Source organism: Salmo trutta, chromosome 3, assembly GCF_901001165.1.
Source record: "Salmo trutta chromosome 3, fSalTru1.1, whole genome shotgun sequence".
Classification (NCBI taxonomy): Eukaryota; Metazoa; Chordata; class Actinopteri; order Salmoniformes; family Salmonidae; genus Salmo; species Salmo trutta.
Genome location: NC_042959.1, coordinates 67012501 through 67026726, shown reverse-complemented (window position 1 = coordinate 67026726; position 14226 = coordinate 67012501). Strand labels below are relative to the sequence as shown.

At 53.2% G+C, this 14226-nt stretch overlaps 1 protein-coding gene across 1 annotated transcript; it reads left to right on the top strand.

Moving 5' to 3' along the window:
* Positions 1 to 599: 599 nt before the first annotated feature.
* LOC115165866 (protein SPT2 homolog) lies at positions 600 to 3540 on the top strand (the record flags this gene model as incomplete). The annotated part of the gene is made up of 3 exons (XM_029719314.1): positions 600 to 677; positions 1101 to 1148; positions 3379 to 3540. Coding segments are annotated over 3 exons (288 nt in total), but the record flags the coding sequence as incomplete, so codon positions are not given.
* Between the last annotated feature and the right edge of the window lie 10686 nt (positions 3541 to 14226).

Here is a 14226-nt window from a genome sequence, read left to right as displayed (position 1 = left end):
ACAGGGTAGTTCAGGGGTATGGGGATGGAGAGACAGGGCTGGTTCAGGGGTATGGGCATGTGGAGACAGGGCTGGTTCAGGGGGATGGGGATGGGGGACAGGCTGTGGTTCAGGGGTATGGGGATGGAGAGACAGGCTGGTTCAGGTGTATGGGGAGACAGGGCTGGTCAGGTGTATGGGCATGGGAGACAGGGCTGGTTTCAGGTGTATGGGGATGGGGAGACCGGGCTGGTTCAGGGGGATGGGGATGGGGAGACAGGGATGGTTCAGGGGTATGGGCATGGGGAGACAGGGCTGGTTCAGGGGTATGGGGATGGGGGAGACAGGGCTGGTTCAGGGGGATGGGGATGGGGAGACAGGGATGGTTCAGGGGTATGGGGATGGGGAGACAGGGCTGGTTCAGGGGTATGGGGATGGGGAGACAGGGCTGGTTCAGGGGTATGGGGATGTGGAGACAGGGCTGGTTCAGGGGTATGGGGATGGGGAGACAGGGCTGGTTCAGGGGGATGGGGAGACAGGGCTGGTTCAGGGGTATGGGGATGGGGAGACAGGGCTGGTTCAGGGGTATGGGGATGGAGAGACAGGGCTGGTTCAGGGGTATGGGGATGGGGAGACAGGGCTGGTTCAGGGGGATGGGGATGGGGGAGACAGGGCTGGTTCAGGGTATGGGGATGGGGAGACAGGGCTGGTTCAGGGGTATTGGGGATGGAGAGACAGGGCAGATTCAGGTATGGGGAGGACAGGGTGGTTTAGGGGTATGGGGAGTAGGGCTGGTTCAGGGGGATGGGTATGGGGAGACAGGGCTGGTTCAGGGTAATGGGGAGACAGGGCTGGTTCAGGGGTATGGGGATGGGGAGACAGGGCTCGGTTCAGGGGTATGGGATGGGGAGACATGGGATTGTTCAGGGTATGGGGATGGAGAGACAGGGCTGGTTCAGGGGTATGGGGATGGGGAGACAGGGATGGTTCAGGGGTATGGGGATGGGGAGACAGGGCTGGTTCAGGGTATGGGGATGGGAGGGAGACAGGGCTGGTTCAGGGGTATGGGGATGGGGAGGACAGGGATGGTTCAGGGGTATGGGGATGGAGAGACAGGGCTGGTTCAGGGGTATGGGGATGGAGAGACAGGGATGGTTCAGGGGTATGGGATGGGGAGACAGGGCTGGTTCAGGGGTATGGGGATGGGGAGACAGGGCTGGTTCAGGGGTATGGGGATGTGGAGACAGGGCTGGTTCAGGGGTATGGGGATGGGGAGACAGGGCTGGTTCAGGGGGATGGGGAGACAGGGCTGGTTCAGGGGTATGGGGATGGGGAGACAGGGCTGGTTCAGGGGTATGGGGATGGAGAGACGGGCTGGTTCAGGGGTATGGGGATGGGGAGACAGGGCTGGTTCAGGGGGATGGGGATGGGGAGACAGGGCTGGTTCAGGGGTATGGGGATGGGGAGACAGGGCTGGTTCAGGGGTATGGGGATGGAGAGACAGGGCAGATTCAGGGGTATGGGGAGACAGGGCTGGTTCAGGGGTATGGGGAGTAGGGCTGGTTCAGGGGGATGGGTATGGGGAGACAGGGCTGGTTCAGGGTAATGGGGAGACAGGGCTGGTTCATGGGTATGGGGATGGGGAGACAGGGCTCGTTCAGGGGTATGGGGATGGGGAGACAGGGATTGTTCAGGGGTATGGGGATGGAGAGACAGGGCTGGTTCAGGGGTATGGGGATGGGGAGACAGGGCTGGTTCAGGGGGATGGGGAGACAGGGCTGGTTCTGGGGTATGGGGATGGGGAGACAGGGCTGGTTCAGGGGTATGGGGATGGGGAGACAGGGATGGTTCAGGGGTATGGGGATGGAGAGACAGGGCTGGTTCAGGGGTATGGGGATGGAGAGACAGGGCTGGTTCAGGGGTATGGGGATGGGGAGACAGGGCTGGTTCAGGGGTATGAGGATGGAGAGACAGGGCTGGTTCAGGGGTATGGGGATGGGGAGACAGGGCTAGTTCAGGGGTATGGGGATGGAGAGACAGGGCTGGTTCAGGGGTATGGGCATGTGGAGACAGGGCTGGTTCAGGGGGATGGGGATGGGGAGACAGGGCTGGTTCAGGGGTATGGGGATGGAGAGACATGGCTGGTTCAGGTGTATGGGGAGACAGGGCTGGTTCAGGGGTATGGGGATGGGGAGACAGGGCTAGTTCAGGGGTATGGGGATGGAGAGACAGGGCTGGTTCAGGGGTATGGGCATGTGGAGACAGGGCTGGTTCAGGGGGATGGGGATGGGGAGACAGGGCTGGTTCAGGGGTATGGGGATGGAGAGACAGGGCTGGTTCAGGTGTATGGGGAGACAGGGCTGGTTCAGGTGTATGGGCATTGGGAGACAGGGCTGGTTCAGGTGTATGGGGATGGGGAGACCGGGCTGGTTCAGGGGATGGGGATGGGGAGACAGGGATGGTTCAGGGGTATGGGCATGGGGAGACAGGGCTGGTTCAGGGGTATGGGGATGGGGAGACAGGGCTGGTTCAGGGGGATGGGGATGGGGAGACAGGGATGGTTCAGGGGTATGGGGATGGGGAGACAGGGCTGCTTCAGGGGTATGGGGATGTGGAGACAGGGCTGGTTCAGGGGTATGGGGATGGGGAGACAGGGCTGGTTCAGGGGGATGGGGAGACAGGGCTGGTTCAGGGGTATGGGGATGGGGAGACAGAGCTGGTTCAGGGGTATGGGGATGGAGAGACAGGGCTGGTTCAGGGGTATGGGGATGGGGAGACAGGGCTGGTTCAGGGGGATGGGGATGGGGAGACAGGGCTGGTTCAGGGGTATGGGGATGGGGAGACAGGGCTGGTTCAGGGGTATGGGGATGGAGAGACAGGGCAGATTCAGGGGTATGGGGAGACAGGGCTGGTTCAGGGGTATGGGGAGTAGGGCTGGTTCAGGGGGATGGGTATGGGGAGACAGGGCTGGTTCAGGGTAATGGGGAGACAGGGCTGGTTCAGGGTTATGGGGATGGGGAGACAGGGCTCGTTCAGGGGTATGGGGATGGGGAGACAGGGATTGTTCAGGGGTATGGGGATGGAGAGACAGGGCTGGTTCAGGGGTATGGGGATGGGGAGACAGGGCTGGTTCAGGGGTATGGGGATGGAGAGACAGGGCTGGTTCAGGGGTATGGGGATGGGGAGACAGGGCTGGTTCAAGGGGATGGGATGGGGAGACAGGGCTGGTTCAGGGGTATGGGGAGACAGGGCTGGTTCAGGGGTATGGGGATGGGGAGACAGGGATGGTTCAGGGGTATGGGGATGGAGAGACAGGGCTGGTTCAGGGGTATGGGGATGGGGAGACAGGGCTGGTACAGGGGTATGGGGATGGAGAGACAGGGCTGGTTCAGGGGTATGGGGATGGGGAGACAGGGCTGGTTCAGGGGTATGGGGATGGGGAGACAGGGCATGTTCAGAGGTATGGGGATGGGGAGACAGGGATGGTTCAGGGGTATGGGGATGGGGAGACAGGGCTGGTTCAGGGGTATGGGGATGGGGAGACAGGGCTGGTTCAGGGGTATGGGGATGTGGAGACAGGGCTGGTTCAGGGGTATGGGGATGGGGAGACAGGGCTGGTTCAGGGGGATGGGGAGACAGGGCTGGTTCAGGGGTATGGGGATGGGGAGACAGGGCTGGTTCAGGGGTATGGGGATGGAGAGACAGGGCTGGTTCAGGGGGATGGGGAGACAGGGCTGGTTCAGGGGTATGGGGATGGGGAGACAGGGCTGGTTCAGGGGTATGGGGATGGAGAGACAGGGCTGGTTCAGGGGTATGGGGATGGGGAGACAGGGCTGGTTCAGGGGGATGGGGATGGGGAGACAGGGCTGGTTCAGGGGTATGGGGATGGGGAGACAGGGCTGGTTCAGGGGTATGGGGATGGAGAGACAGGGCAGATTCAGGGGTATGGGGAGACAGGGCTGGTTCAGGGGTATGGGGAGTAGGGCTGGTTCAGGGGGATGGGTATGGGGAGACAGGGCTGGTTCAGGGTAATGGGGAGACAGGGCTGGTTCAGGGGTATGGGGATGGGGAGACAGGGCTCGTTCAGGGGTATGGGGATGGGGAGACAGGGATTGTTCAGGGGTATGGGGATGGAGAGACAGGGCTGGTTCAGGGGTATGGGGATGGGGAGACAGGGCTGGTACAGGGGTATGGGGATGGAGAGACAGGGCTGGTTCAGGGGTATGGGGATGGGGAGACAGGGCTGGTTCAAGGGGATGGGGATGGGGAGACAGGGCTGGTTCAGGGGTATGGGGAGACAGGGCTGGTTCAGGGGTATGGGGATGGGGAGACAGGGATGGTTCAGGGGTATGGGGATGGGGAGACAGGGCTGGTACAGGGGTATGGGGATGGAGAGACAGGGCTGGTTCAGGGGTATGGGGATGGGGAGACAGGGCTGGTTCAGGGGTATGGGGATGGGGAGACAGGGCTGGTTCAGGGGTATGGGGAGACAGGGCTGGTTCAGGGGTATGGGGAGTAGGGCTGGTTCAGGGGGATGGGTATGGGGAGACAGGGCTGGTTCAGGGTAATGGGGAGACATGGCTGGTTCGGGGGGATGGGGAGACAGGGCATGTTCAGAGGTATGGGGATGGGGAGACAGGGCTGGTTCAGGGGTATGGGGATGGGGAGACAGGGCATGTTCAGAGGTATGGGGATGGGGAGACAGGGCTGGTTCAGGGGTATGAGTATGGGGAGACAGGGCTGGTTCAGGGGTATGAGTATGGGGAGACAGGGCTGGTTCAGGGGTATGGGGAGACAGGGCTGGTTCGGGGGGATGGGGAGACAGGGCTGGTTCAGGGGTATGGGTATGGTTAAGACAGGGCTGGTTCGGGGGGATGGGGAGAAAGGGCTCTCTCTTAGTACATTGTAAATAAAATATTATATTAATGATGATAGGTTACTAATTTAATATTGATTTTTTTTAACCTAATGTTCTAAAAAAAAGAGAACAGGGCCCCTGTCAGTTACAGGCCCTTAGAATCATTCAACCCCCCCCCCCCCCTCCCATATTGCGCCCCTGCCCCCACCCCAACCAATCATACCCCCCAAACCAACCATGCCCACACCCCATATAGCCACCCTCAGATCAGTCCTATGCCCCTCCTGCCCACCCCATGCCCCCCACTCCCGCAAAGAGGGCCTCAACATGAAAGTCACACATACGCCCAGGCCGTGAGCAGGCTAACAGGCCCAACCCCCACTCTTACACTAACCCAAGCCAATGGCATGTACCAGATTCTCAGCAGGCTCTGCTCACGCTGACTGGTCTGAGGCAAAACAACACGACTAACAACATTGGACCCTTTATGGAACACAAAAACTTCACTATCTCATCCTGGAATAAGGCCTGAGGTCATCTGCCTTTGGCCTGAAGAGCAGGAACCTGGACTTCACCAAAGAAATTAGAAATAGAGACATTGTCATCCTACAAGAAACATGGTATAGAGGAGATGGGCCCACTGGTTGCCCTCAAGGTTACAGAGAGCTGGTAGTCCTATCCACCAAACTACCAGGTGTGAAACAGGGAAGGGACTCAGGGGGTATGCTAATTTGGTATAGAGCAGACTTATCTCACTCTATTAAATCAATGAAAACAGGACATTTTTTTATTTGGCTAGAAATTCAAAAGGAGATGATCTGAACAGAGATAAATGTCATCCTGTGTGCTACCCATATCCCCCCACTAGAATCCCCATACTTTAATGAAGACAGCTTCTCCATCCTGGAGGGGGAAATCAATCATTTCCAGGCCCAGGCCCAGGGACATGTACTAGTCTGTGGTGACCTAAATGCCCGAACTGGACAAGAACCTGACACCCTCAGTACACAGGGGGACAAACACCTACCTGGAGGTGACAGCATACCCTCCCCCATAAGCCCCCCTAGGCAGAACAATGACAACATAACCAACAAAAATGGGTCACAAGTCCTGAAGCTCTGTCACACGCTGGGCATGTACATAGTCAATGGTAGGCTTCGAGGGGACTCCTACGGTAGGTACACATATAGCTCATCTCTTGGCAGTAGTACTGTAGACTACTTTATCACTTACCTCAACCCAGAGTCTCTCAGAGCGTTCAAGGTCAGCCCACTGACACCCCTATCAGACCACAGCAAAATCACAGTCTACTTGAACAGAGCAATACTCAATCATGAGGCATAAAAGCCAAAGGAACTAAATAATATTAAGAAATACTATAGATGGAAGGACAGTAGTGTGGAAACCTACCAAAAAACAATTAGGCAACAACAAATTAAATCCCTTTTAGACAACTTCCTGGACAAAATGTTTCATTGTAATAGTGAAGGTGTAAACTTGGCAGTAGAAAACCTAAATAGTATATTTGACCTCTCAGTGTCACGATTGTCTAGGACCAGTAGATATGTGAAATCAGGAGCAGGAGACAGAGGGCCGGAGCAACTGAGTTTTAATAATAAATACAAGACGCAATAGCCGTTGGGCACAGGGCGCGTGGTGAAGTCCGCCAGGAGAAAACACTTTTCCCAAAACAAATAAGCGCACTGGAAAACAAACAGCGGGCGGGGCGCAGCCCGGCAATATAATGTCTTCTTAATCGGATACAATTACAACTGTCCTGAGTGAACAAATGAACAATCCCGCACGAGAACCCCAACTGAAAATACACACTAAATAACCCCCCACTAATGACAAACACAAAACAGGTGCGGGATAGACAGACAAAACCAAAAGACACAGAAACAACGATCGGTGGCAGCTAATAGGCCGGCGACGACGACCGGCGAGCGCCGCCCGACCGAGGAGGGGCGCCACCTTCGTTAGATACTGTGACACTCAGCTTCCCTATCAAATCTAAAAATGTCAAGCAGACAACCTAAGAAAAATAACAACAATGACAAATGATTTGATGAAGAATGCAAAAACCTAAGAAATAAATAGAGAAACCTATCAAACCAAAAACATAGAGACCCAGAAAACCTGAGCCTTGACTATGATGAATCACTAAAACAATACGGAAATGAACTAATGAAAAGGAAGAGAAGCATGTCAGGAATCAGCTCAAATTAATTGTAGAATCCCTAGAATCGAACCACTTCGGGGAAAATTGGAAACACTTCTCCAATCTTTTTGGCCCTATAACAAAGAACAAACCGCAAAAACATATACATGATCAAATACAAATCTTAGAATCAACTATTAAAGACTACCAGAACCCACTGGATTCTCCAATTATATTGAATGAACTACATGACAAAATACAAACCCTCCAACCCAAAAAGACCTGTGGTGTTGATGGTATCCTAAATGAAATGATAAATTATACAGACCACAAATTCCAATTGGCTATACTTAAACTCTTTAACATCATCCTTAGCTCTGGCATCTTCCCCAATTTTTGGAACCAAGGACTGATCACCCCAATCCACAAAAGTGGAGACAAATTTGACCCCAATAACTACCGTGGGATATGCATCAACAGCAACCTTGGGAAAATCCTTTTTATTATCATTAACAGCAGACTTGTACATTTCCTCAGTGAAAACAATGTACTGAGCAAATGTCAAACTGGCTTTTACCAAATTACCATACGACAGACCACGTATTCACCCTGCACACCCTAATTGAAACAAACAAACCAAAACAAAGGCAAAGTCTTCTCATGCTTTGTTGATTTCAAAAAAGTCTTTGACTCAATTTGGCATGAGGGTCTGCTATACAAATTGATGGAAAGTGGTGTTGGGAGAAAAACATACATTGTTATAAAATCCATGTACACAAACAAGTTTGCGGTTCAAATGGGCAAAAAACACACACATTTCTTTCCACAGGGCTGTGGGGTGAGACAGAAATGCAGCTTAAGCCCCACTCTCTTCAACATATATATCAACAGATTGGCGAGAGCACTAGAATAGTCTGCAGCACCTGGCCTCACCCTACTAGAATCTGAATTCAAATTTCTGCTGTTTGCTGATGATCTGGTGCTTCTGTCTCCAACCAAGGAGGGCCTACAGCAGCACCTAGATCTTCTGCACAGATTCTGTCAGACCTGGGCCCTGATTGTAAATCTCAGAAAGACAAAAATAATGGTGTTCCAAAAAAGGTCCAGTTGCCAAGACCACAAATACAAATTCCATCTATACACCATTGCCATAGAGCACACAAAAAACTATACATACTGTACCTCGGCCTAAACATCAGCGCCACCGGTAACGTCCACAAAGCTGTGAATGAGCTGAGAGACAAGGCAAGAAGGGCCTTCTATGCCATCAAAAGGAACATCAAATGTGGCATACCAATTAGGATCTGACTAAAAATACTTGAATCAGTTATAGAACTAATTGCCCTTTATGGTTGTGAGGTCTGGGATCCGCTCACCAACCAAGAATTCACAAAATGGGACAAACACCAAATTGAGACTGCCCGCAGAATTCTGCAAAAATATCGACCGTGTACAACATAAAACACCAAATAATGCATGCAGAGCAGAATTAGGCTGATACTCGCTAATTATCAAAATCCTGAAAAGAGCTGTTAAATTCTACAACCACCTAAAAGGAAGCGATTCCCAAACCTTCCATAACAAAGCCATCACCTACAGAGAGATGAACCTGGAGAAGAGTCCCCTAAGCATGCTGGTCCTGGGGCTCTGTTCACAAACTCAAACAGACCCCACAGAGCCCCAGGACAGCAACAAAATTAGACCCAACAAAATCATGGGAAAACAAAAAGATAATTACGTGACACATTGGAAAGAATTAAGAAAAAAACTGAGCAAACTAGAATGCTATTTGCCCCTAAACAGAGAGTACACAGTGGCAGAATACCTGACCACTGTGACTGACCCAAACTTAAGGAAAGCTTTGACTATGTACAGACTCAGTGAGCATAGCCTTGCTATTGAGAAAGGCCGCCATAGGCAGACCTGGCTCTCAAGAGAAGACAAGCTATGTGCACACTGCCCACAAAATGAGGTGGAAACTGAGTTGCACTTCCTAACCTCCTGACAAATGTATGACCATATTAGAGATACATATTTCCCTCAGATTACACAGATCCACAAAGAATTTGACAACAATGTTGATAAACTCCCATATCTACTGGGTGAAATACCACAGTGTGCCATCATAGCAGCAAGATTTGTGACCTCTTGCCAAAAGAAAAGGGCAACCAGTGAAGAACAAACACCATTGTAAATACAACCCATATTTATGTTGATTTATTTTCCCTTTTGTACTTTAACCATTTGCACAACGTTACAACACTGTATATATACATAATAGGACATTTGTAATGTCTTTATTCTTTTGGAACTTCTGTAAGTGTGATGTTTACTGTTAATTTGTATTGTTAATTTCACTTTTGTTTATTATCAACTTCACTTGCTTTGGCAATGTTAACATATGTTTCCCATGCCAATAAAGCCCTTAAATTGAAATTAAAATTGAGAGCGAGAGAGCAGCGAGAGAGCAGAGAGAGAGAGAAGAGAGAGAGCAGAGGTAGAGAGAGAGCAGAGAGAGAGAAGAGATAGAGAGAGAAAAAGAGAGAGAGCAGAGAGAGAGAGACAGAGCAGAGAGAGAGACAGAGCAGAGAGAGCAGTGAGTGAGAGAGACCAGAGAGAAAGAGACAGAGCAGAGAGAGAGAAGAGAGAGAAAAGAGAGCAGAGAGAGAGGTAGAGAATGAAGATGGCATTTTGTGGTCTTTTCTTTGCAACCCGCCTGTTGGCTTCATCAGTCAGACTGAACTACATCTTTCCTTCCATAGTCTCACTTGTTTTATAAATAGCACGTATTGCCAACAGATTAACAAGAAGGAAGGTAAAACAAAATGACATCAATGCTTCAGCAAAACCATGCATCTGCACTGCACACAACCATCTTGTCACGTCCTGACCAGTAAAGGGGTCATTTGTAATTGTAGTATGGTCAGGGCGTGGCAGGGGGTGTTTGTTTTGTCCCTCTACCCCTGTACAGGCCCAGCTCCATCCCTCTACCCCTGTACAGGCCCAGCCCCATCCCTCTACCCCTGTACAGGCCCAGCTCCATCCCTCTACCCCTGTACAGGCCCAGCTCCATCCCTCTACCCCTGTACAGGCCCAGCTCCATCGCTCTACCGCTGTACAGACCCAGCCCCATCCCTCTACCCCTGTACAGGCCCAGCTCCATCCCTCTACCCCTGTACAGGCCCCATCCCTCTACCCCTGTACAGGCCCAGCCCCATCCCTCTACCCCTGTACAGGCCCAGCTCCATCCCTCTACCCCTGTACAGACCCAGCTCCATCCCTCTACCCCTGTACAGGCCCAGCCCCATCCCTCTACACCTGTACAGGCCCAGCTCCATCCCTCTACCCCTGTACAGACCCAGCTCCATCCCTCTACCCCTGTACAGGCCCAGCCCCATCCCTCTACCCCTGTACAGGCCCAGCCCCATCCATCTACCCCTGTACAGGCCCAGCTCCATCCCTCTACCCCTGTACAGGCCCAGCCCCATCCCTCTACCCCTGTACAGGCCCAGCCCCATCCATCTACCCCTGTACAGGCCCAGCTCCATCCCTCTACCCCTGTACAGGCCCAGCCCCATCCCTCTACCCCTGTACAGGCCCAGCCCCATCCATCTACCCCTGTACAGGCCCAGCCCCATCCCTCTACCCCTGTACAGGCCCAGCTCCATCCCTCTACCCCTGTAAATCAAATCAAAATCAAATCAAATTTATTTATATAGCCCTTCGTACATCAGCTGAAATCTCAAAGTGCTGTACAGAAACCCAGCCTAAAACCCCAAACAGCAAGCAATGCATGTGAAAGAAGCACGGTGGCTGGGAAAAACTCCCTAGGAAAAACTCCTGAGAAAGGCCAAAAACCTAGGAAGAAACCTAGAGAGGAACCAGGCTATGAGGGGTGGCCAGTCCTCTTCTGGCTGTGCCGGGTGGATATTATAACAGAACATGGTCAAGATGTTAAAATGTTCGTAAATGACCAGCATGGTCAAATAATAATAATCATAGTAATTGTCGAGGGTGCAACAAGCACGTCCGGTGAACAGGTCAGGGTTCCGTAGCCGCAGGCAGAACAGTTGAAACTGGAGCAGCAGCATGGCCAGGTGGACTGGGGACAGCAAGGAGTCATCATGCCAGGTAGTCCTAGGGCTCAGGTCCTCCGAGAGAAAGAAAGAAAGAAAGAAAGAAAGAAAGAAAGAAAGAGAGAATTAGAGAGAGCATATTTACATTCACACAGGACACCGGATAAGACAAGAGAATACTCCAGATGGAACAGACTGACCCTAGCCCCCCGACACATAAACTACTGCAGCATAAATACTGGAGGCTGAGACAGGAGGGATCAGAAGACACTGTGGCCCCATCCGATGATACCCCCGGACAGGGCCAAACAGGCAGGATATAACCCCACCCACTTTGCCAAAGCACAGCCCCCACACCACTAGAGGGATATCTACAACCACCAACTTACCGTCCGAAGACAAGGCCGAGTATAGCCCACAAAGATGTCCGCCACGGCACAACCCAAGGGGGGGGCGCCAACCCAGACAGGAAGACCACGTCAGTGGCTCAACCTACTCAAGTGACGCACCCCTCCCATGGACGGCATGGAAGAACACCAGTAAGTCAGTGACTCAGCCCCTGTAAAAGGGTTAGAGGCAGAGAATCCCAGTGGGAAGAGGGGAACCGACAAGGCAGAGACAGCAAGGGCGGTTCGTTGCTCCAGCCTTTCCGTTCACCTTCACACTCCTGGGCCAGACTATACTTAATCATAGGACCTACTGAAGAGATAAGTCTTCAGTAAAGACTTAAAGGTTGAGACTGAGTCTGCGTCTCTCACATGGGTAGGCAGACCATTCCATAAAAATGGAGCTCTATAGGAGAAAGCCCTACCTCCAGCCGTTTGCTTAGAAATTCTAGGGACAATTAGGAGGCCTGCGTCTTGTGACCGTAGCGTACGTGTAGGTATGTACGGCAGGACCAAATCGGAAAGATAGGTAGGAGCAAGCCCGTGTAATGCTTTGTAGGTTAGCAGTAAAACCTTGAAATCAGCCCTTGCCTTAACAGGAAGCCAGTGTAGGGAAGCTAGCACTGGAGTAATATGATCAAATTTTTTGGTTCTAGTCAGGATTCTAGCAGCCGTATTTAGCACTAACTGAAGTTTGTTTAGTGCTTTATCCGGGTAGCCGGAAAGTAGAGCATTGCAGTAGTCGAGCCTAGAAGTAACAAAAGCATGGATTAATTTTTCTGCGTCATTTTTGGACAGAAAGTTTCTGATTTTTGCAATGTTACGTAGATGGAAAAAAGCTGTCCTTGAAGCAGTCTTGATATGTTCTTCAAAAGAGAGATCAGGGTCCAGAGTAACGCCGAGGTCCTTCACAGTTTTATTTGAGACGACTGTACAACCATCCAGATTAATTGTCAGATTCAACAGAAGATCTCTTTGTTTCTTGGGACCTAGGACAAGCATCTCTGTTTTGTCCGAGTTTAAAAGTAGAAAATTTGCAGCCATCCACTTCCTTATGTCTGAAACACAGGCTTCTAGCGAGGGCAATTTTGGGGCTTCACCGTGTTTCATTGAAATGTACAGCTGTGTGTCGTCCGCATAGCAGTGAAATTTAACATTATGTTTTCGAATGACATCCCCAAGAGGTAAAATATATAGTGAAAACAATAGTACAGGCCCAGCCCCATCCATCTACCCCTGTACAGGCCCAGCTCCATCCCTCTACCCCTGTACAGGCCCAGCTCCATCCCTCTACCCCTGTACAGGCCCAGCTCCATCCCTCTACCCCTGTACAGGCCCAGCCCCATCCCTCTACCCCTGTACAGGCCCAGCCCCATCCCTCTACCCCTGTACAGGGCCCATCCCTCTACCCCTGTACAGGCCCAGCTCCATCCCTCTACCCCTGTACAGGCCCAGCTCCATCCCTCTACCCCTGTACAGGCCCAGCCACATCTCTCTACCCCTGTACAGGCCCAGCTCCATCCCTCTACCCCTGTACAGGCCCAGCCCCTTCTCTCTACCCCTGTACAGGCCCAGCTCCATCCCTCTACCCCTGTACAGGCCCAGCCCCATCTCTCTACCCCTGTACAGGCCCAGCTCCATCCCTCTACCCCTGTACAGGCCCAGCCCCATCCCTCTACCCCTGTACAGGCCCAGCTCCATCCCTCTACCCCTGTACAGGCCCAGCTCCATCCCTCTACCCCTGTACAGGCCCAGCTCCATCCCTCTACCCCTGTACAGGCCCAGCTCCATCCCTCTACCCCTGTACAGGCCCCATCCCTCTACCCCTGTACAGGCCCAGCTCCATCCCTCTACCCCTGTACAGACCCAACCCCATCCCTTTACCCCTGTACAGGCCCAGCCCCATCCCTCTACCCCTGTACAGACCCAGCTCCATCTCTCTACCCCTGTACAGGCCCAGCCCCATCCCTCTACCCCTGTACAGGCCCAGCTCCATCCATCTACCCCTGTACAGGCCCAGCCCCATCCCTCTACCCCTGTACAGGCCCAGCTCCATCCCTCTACCCCTGTACAGGCCCAGCCCCATCCCTCTACCCCTGTACAGGCCCAGCCCCATCCATCTACCCCTGTACAGGCCCAGCTCCATCCCTCTACCCCTGTACAGACCCAGCCCCATCCCTCTACCCCTGTACAGGCCCAGCCCCATCCCTCTACCCCTGTACAGGGCCAGCCCCATCCCTCTACCCCTGTACAGGCCCAGCCCCATCCCTCTACCCCTGTACAGGGCCCATCCCTCTACCCCTGTACAGGGCCAGCCCCATCCCTCTACCCCTGTACAGGCCCAGCTCCATCCATCTACCCCTGTACAGGCCCCATCCCTCTACCCCTGTACAGGCCCAGCCCCATCCCTCTACCCCTGTACAGGCCCAGCCCCATCCCTCTACCCCTGTACAGACCCAGCCCCATCCCTCTACCCCTGTACAGGCCCAGCCCCATCTCTCTACCCCTGTACAGGCCCAGCCCCATCCCTCTACCCCTGTACAGGCCCAGCTCCATCCCTCTACCCCTGTACAGTCCCAGCCCCATTACTCTACCCCTGTACAGGCCCCATCCCTCTACCCCTGTGCAGGCCCAGCTCCATCCCTCTACCCCTGTACAGGCCCAGCTCCATCCATCTACCCCTGTACAGGCCCAGCTCCATCCATCTACCCCTGTACAGGCCCAGCCCCATCCCTCTACCCCTGTACAGGCCCCATCCCTCTACCC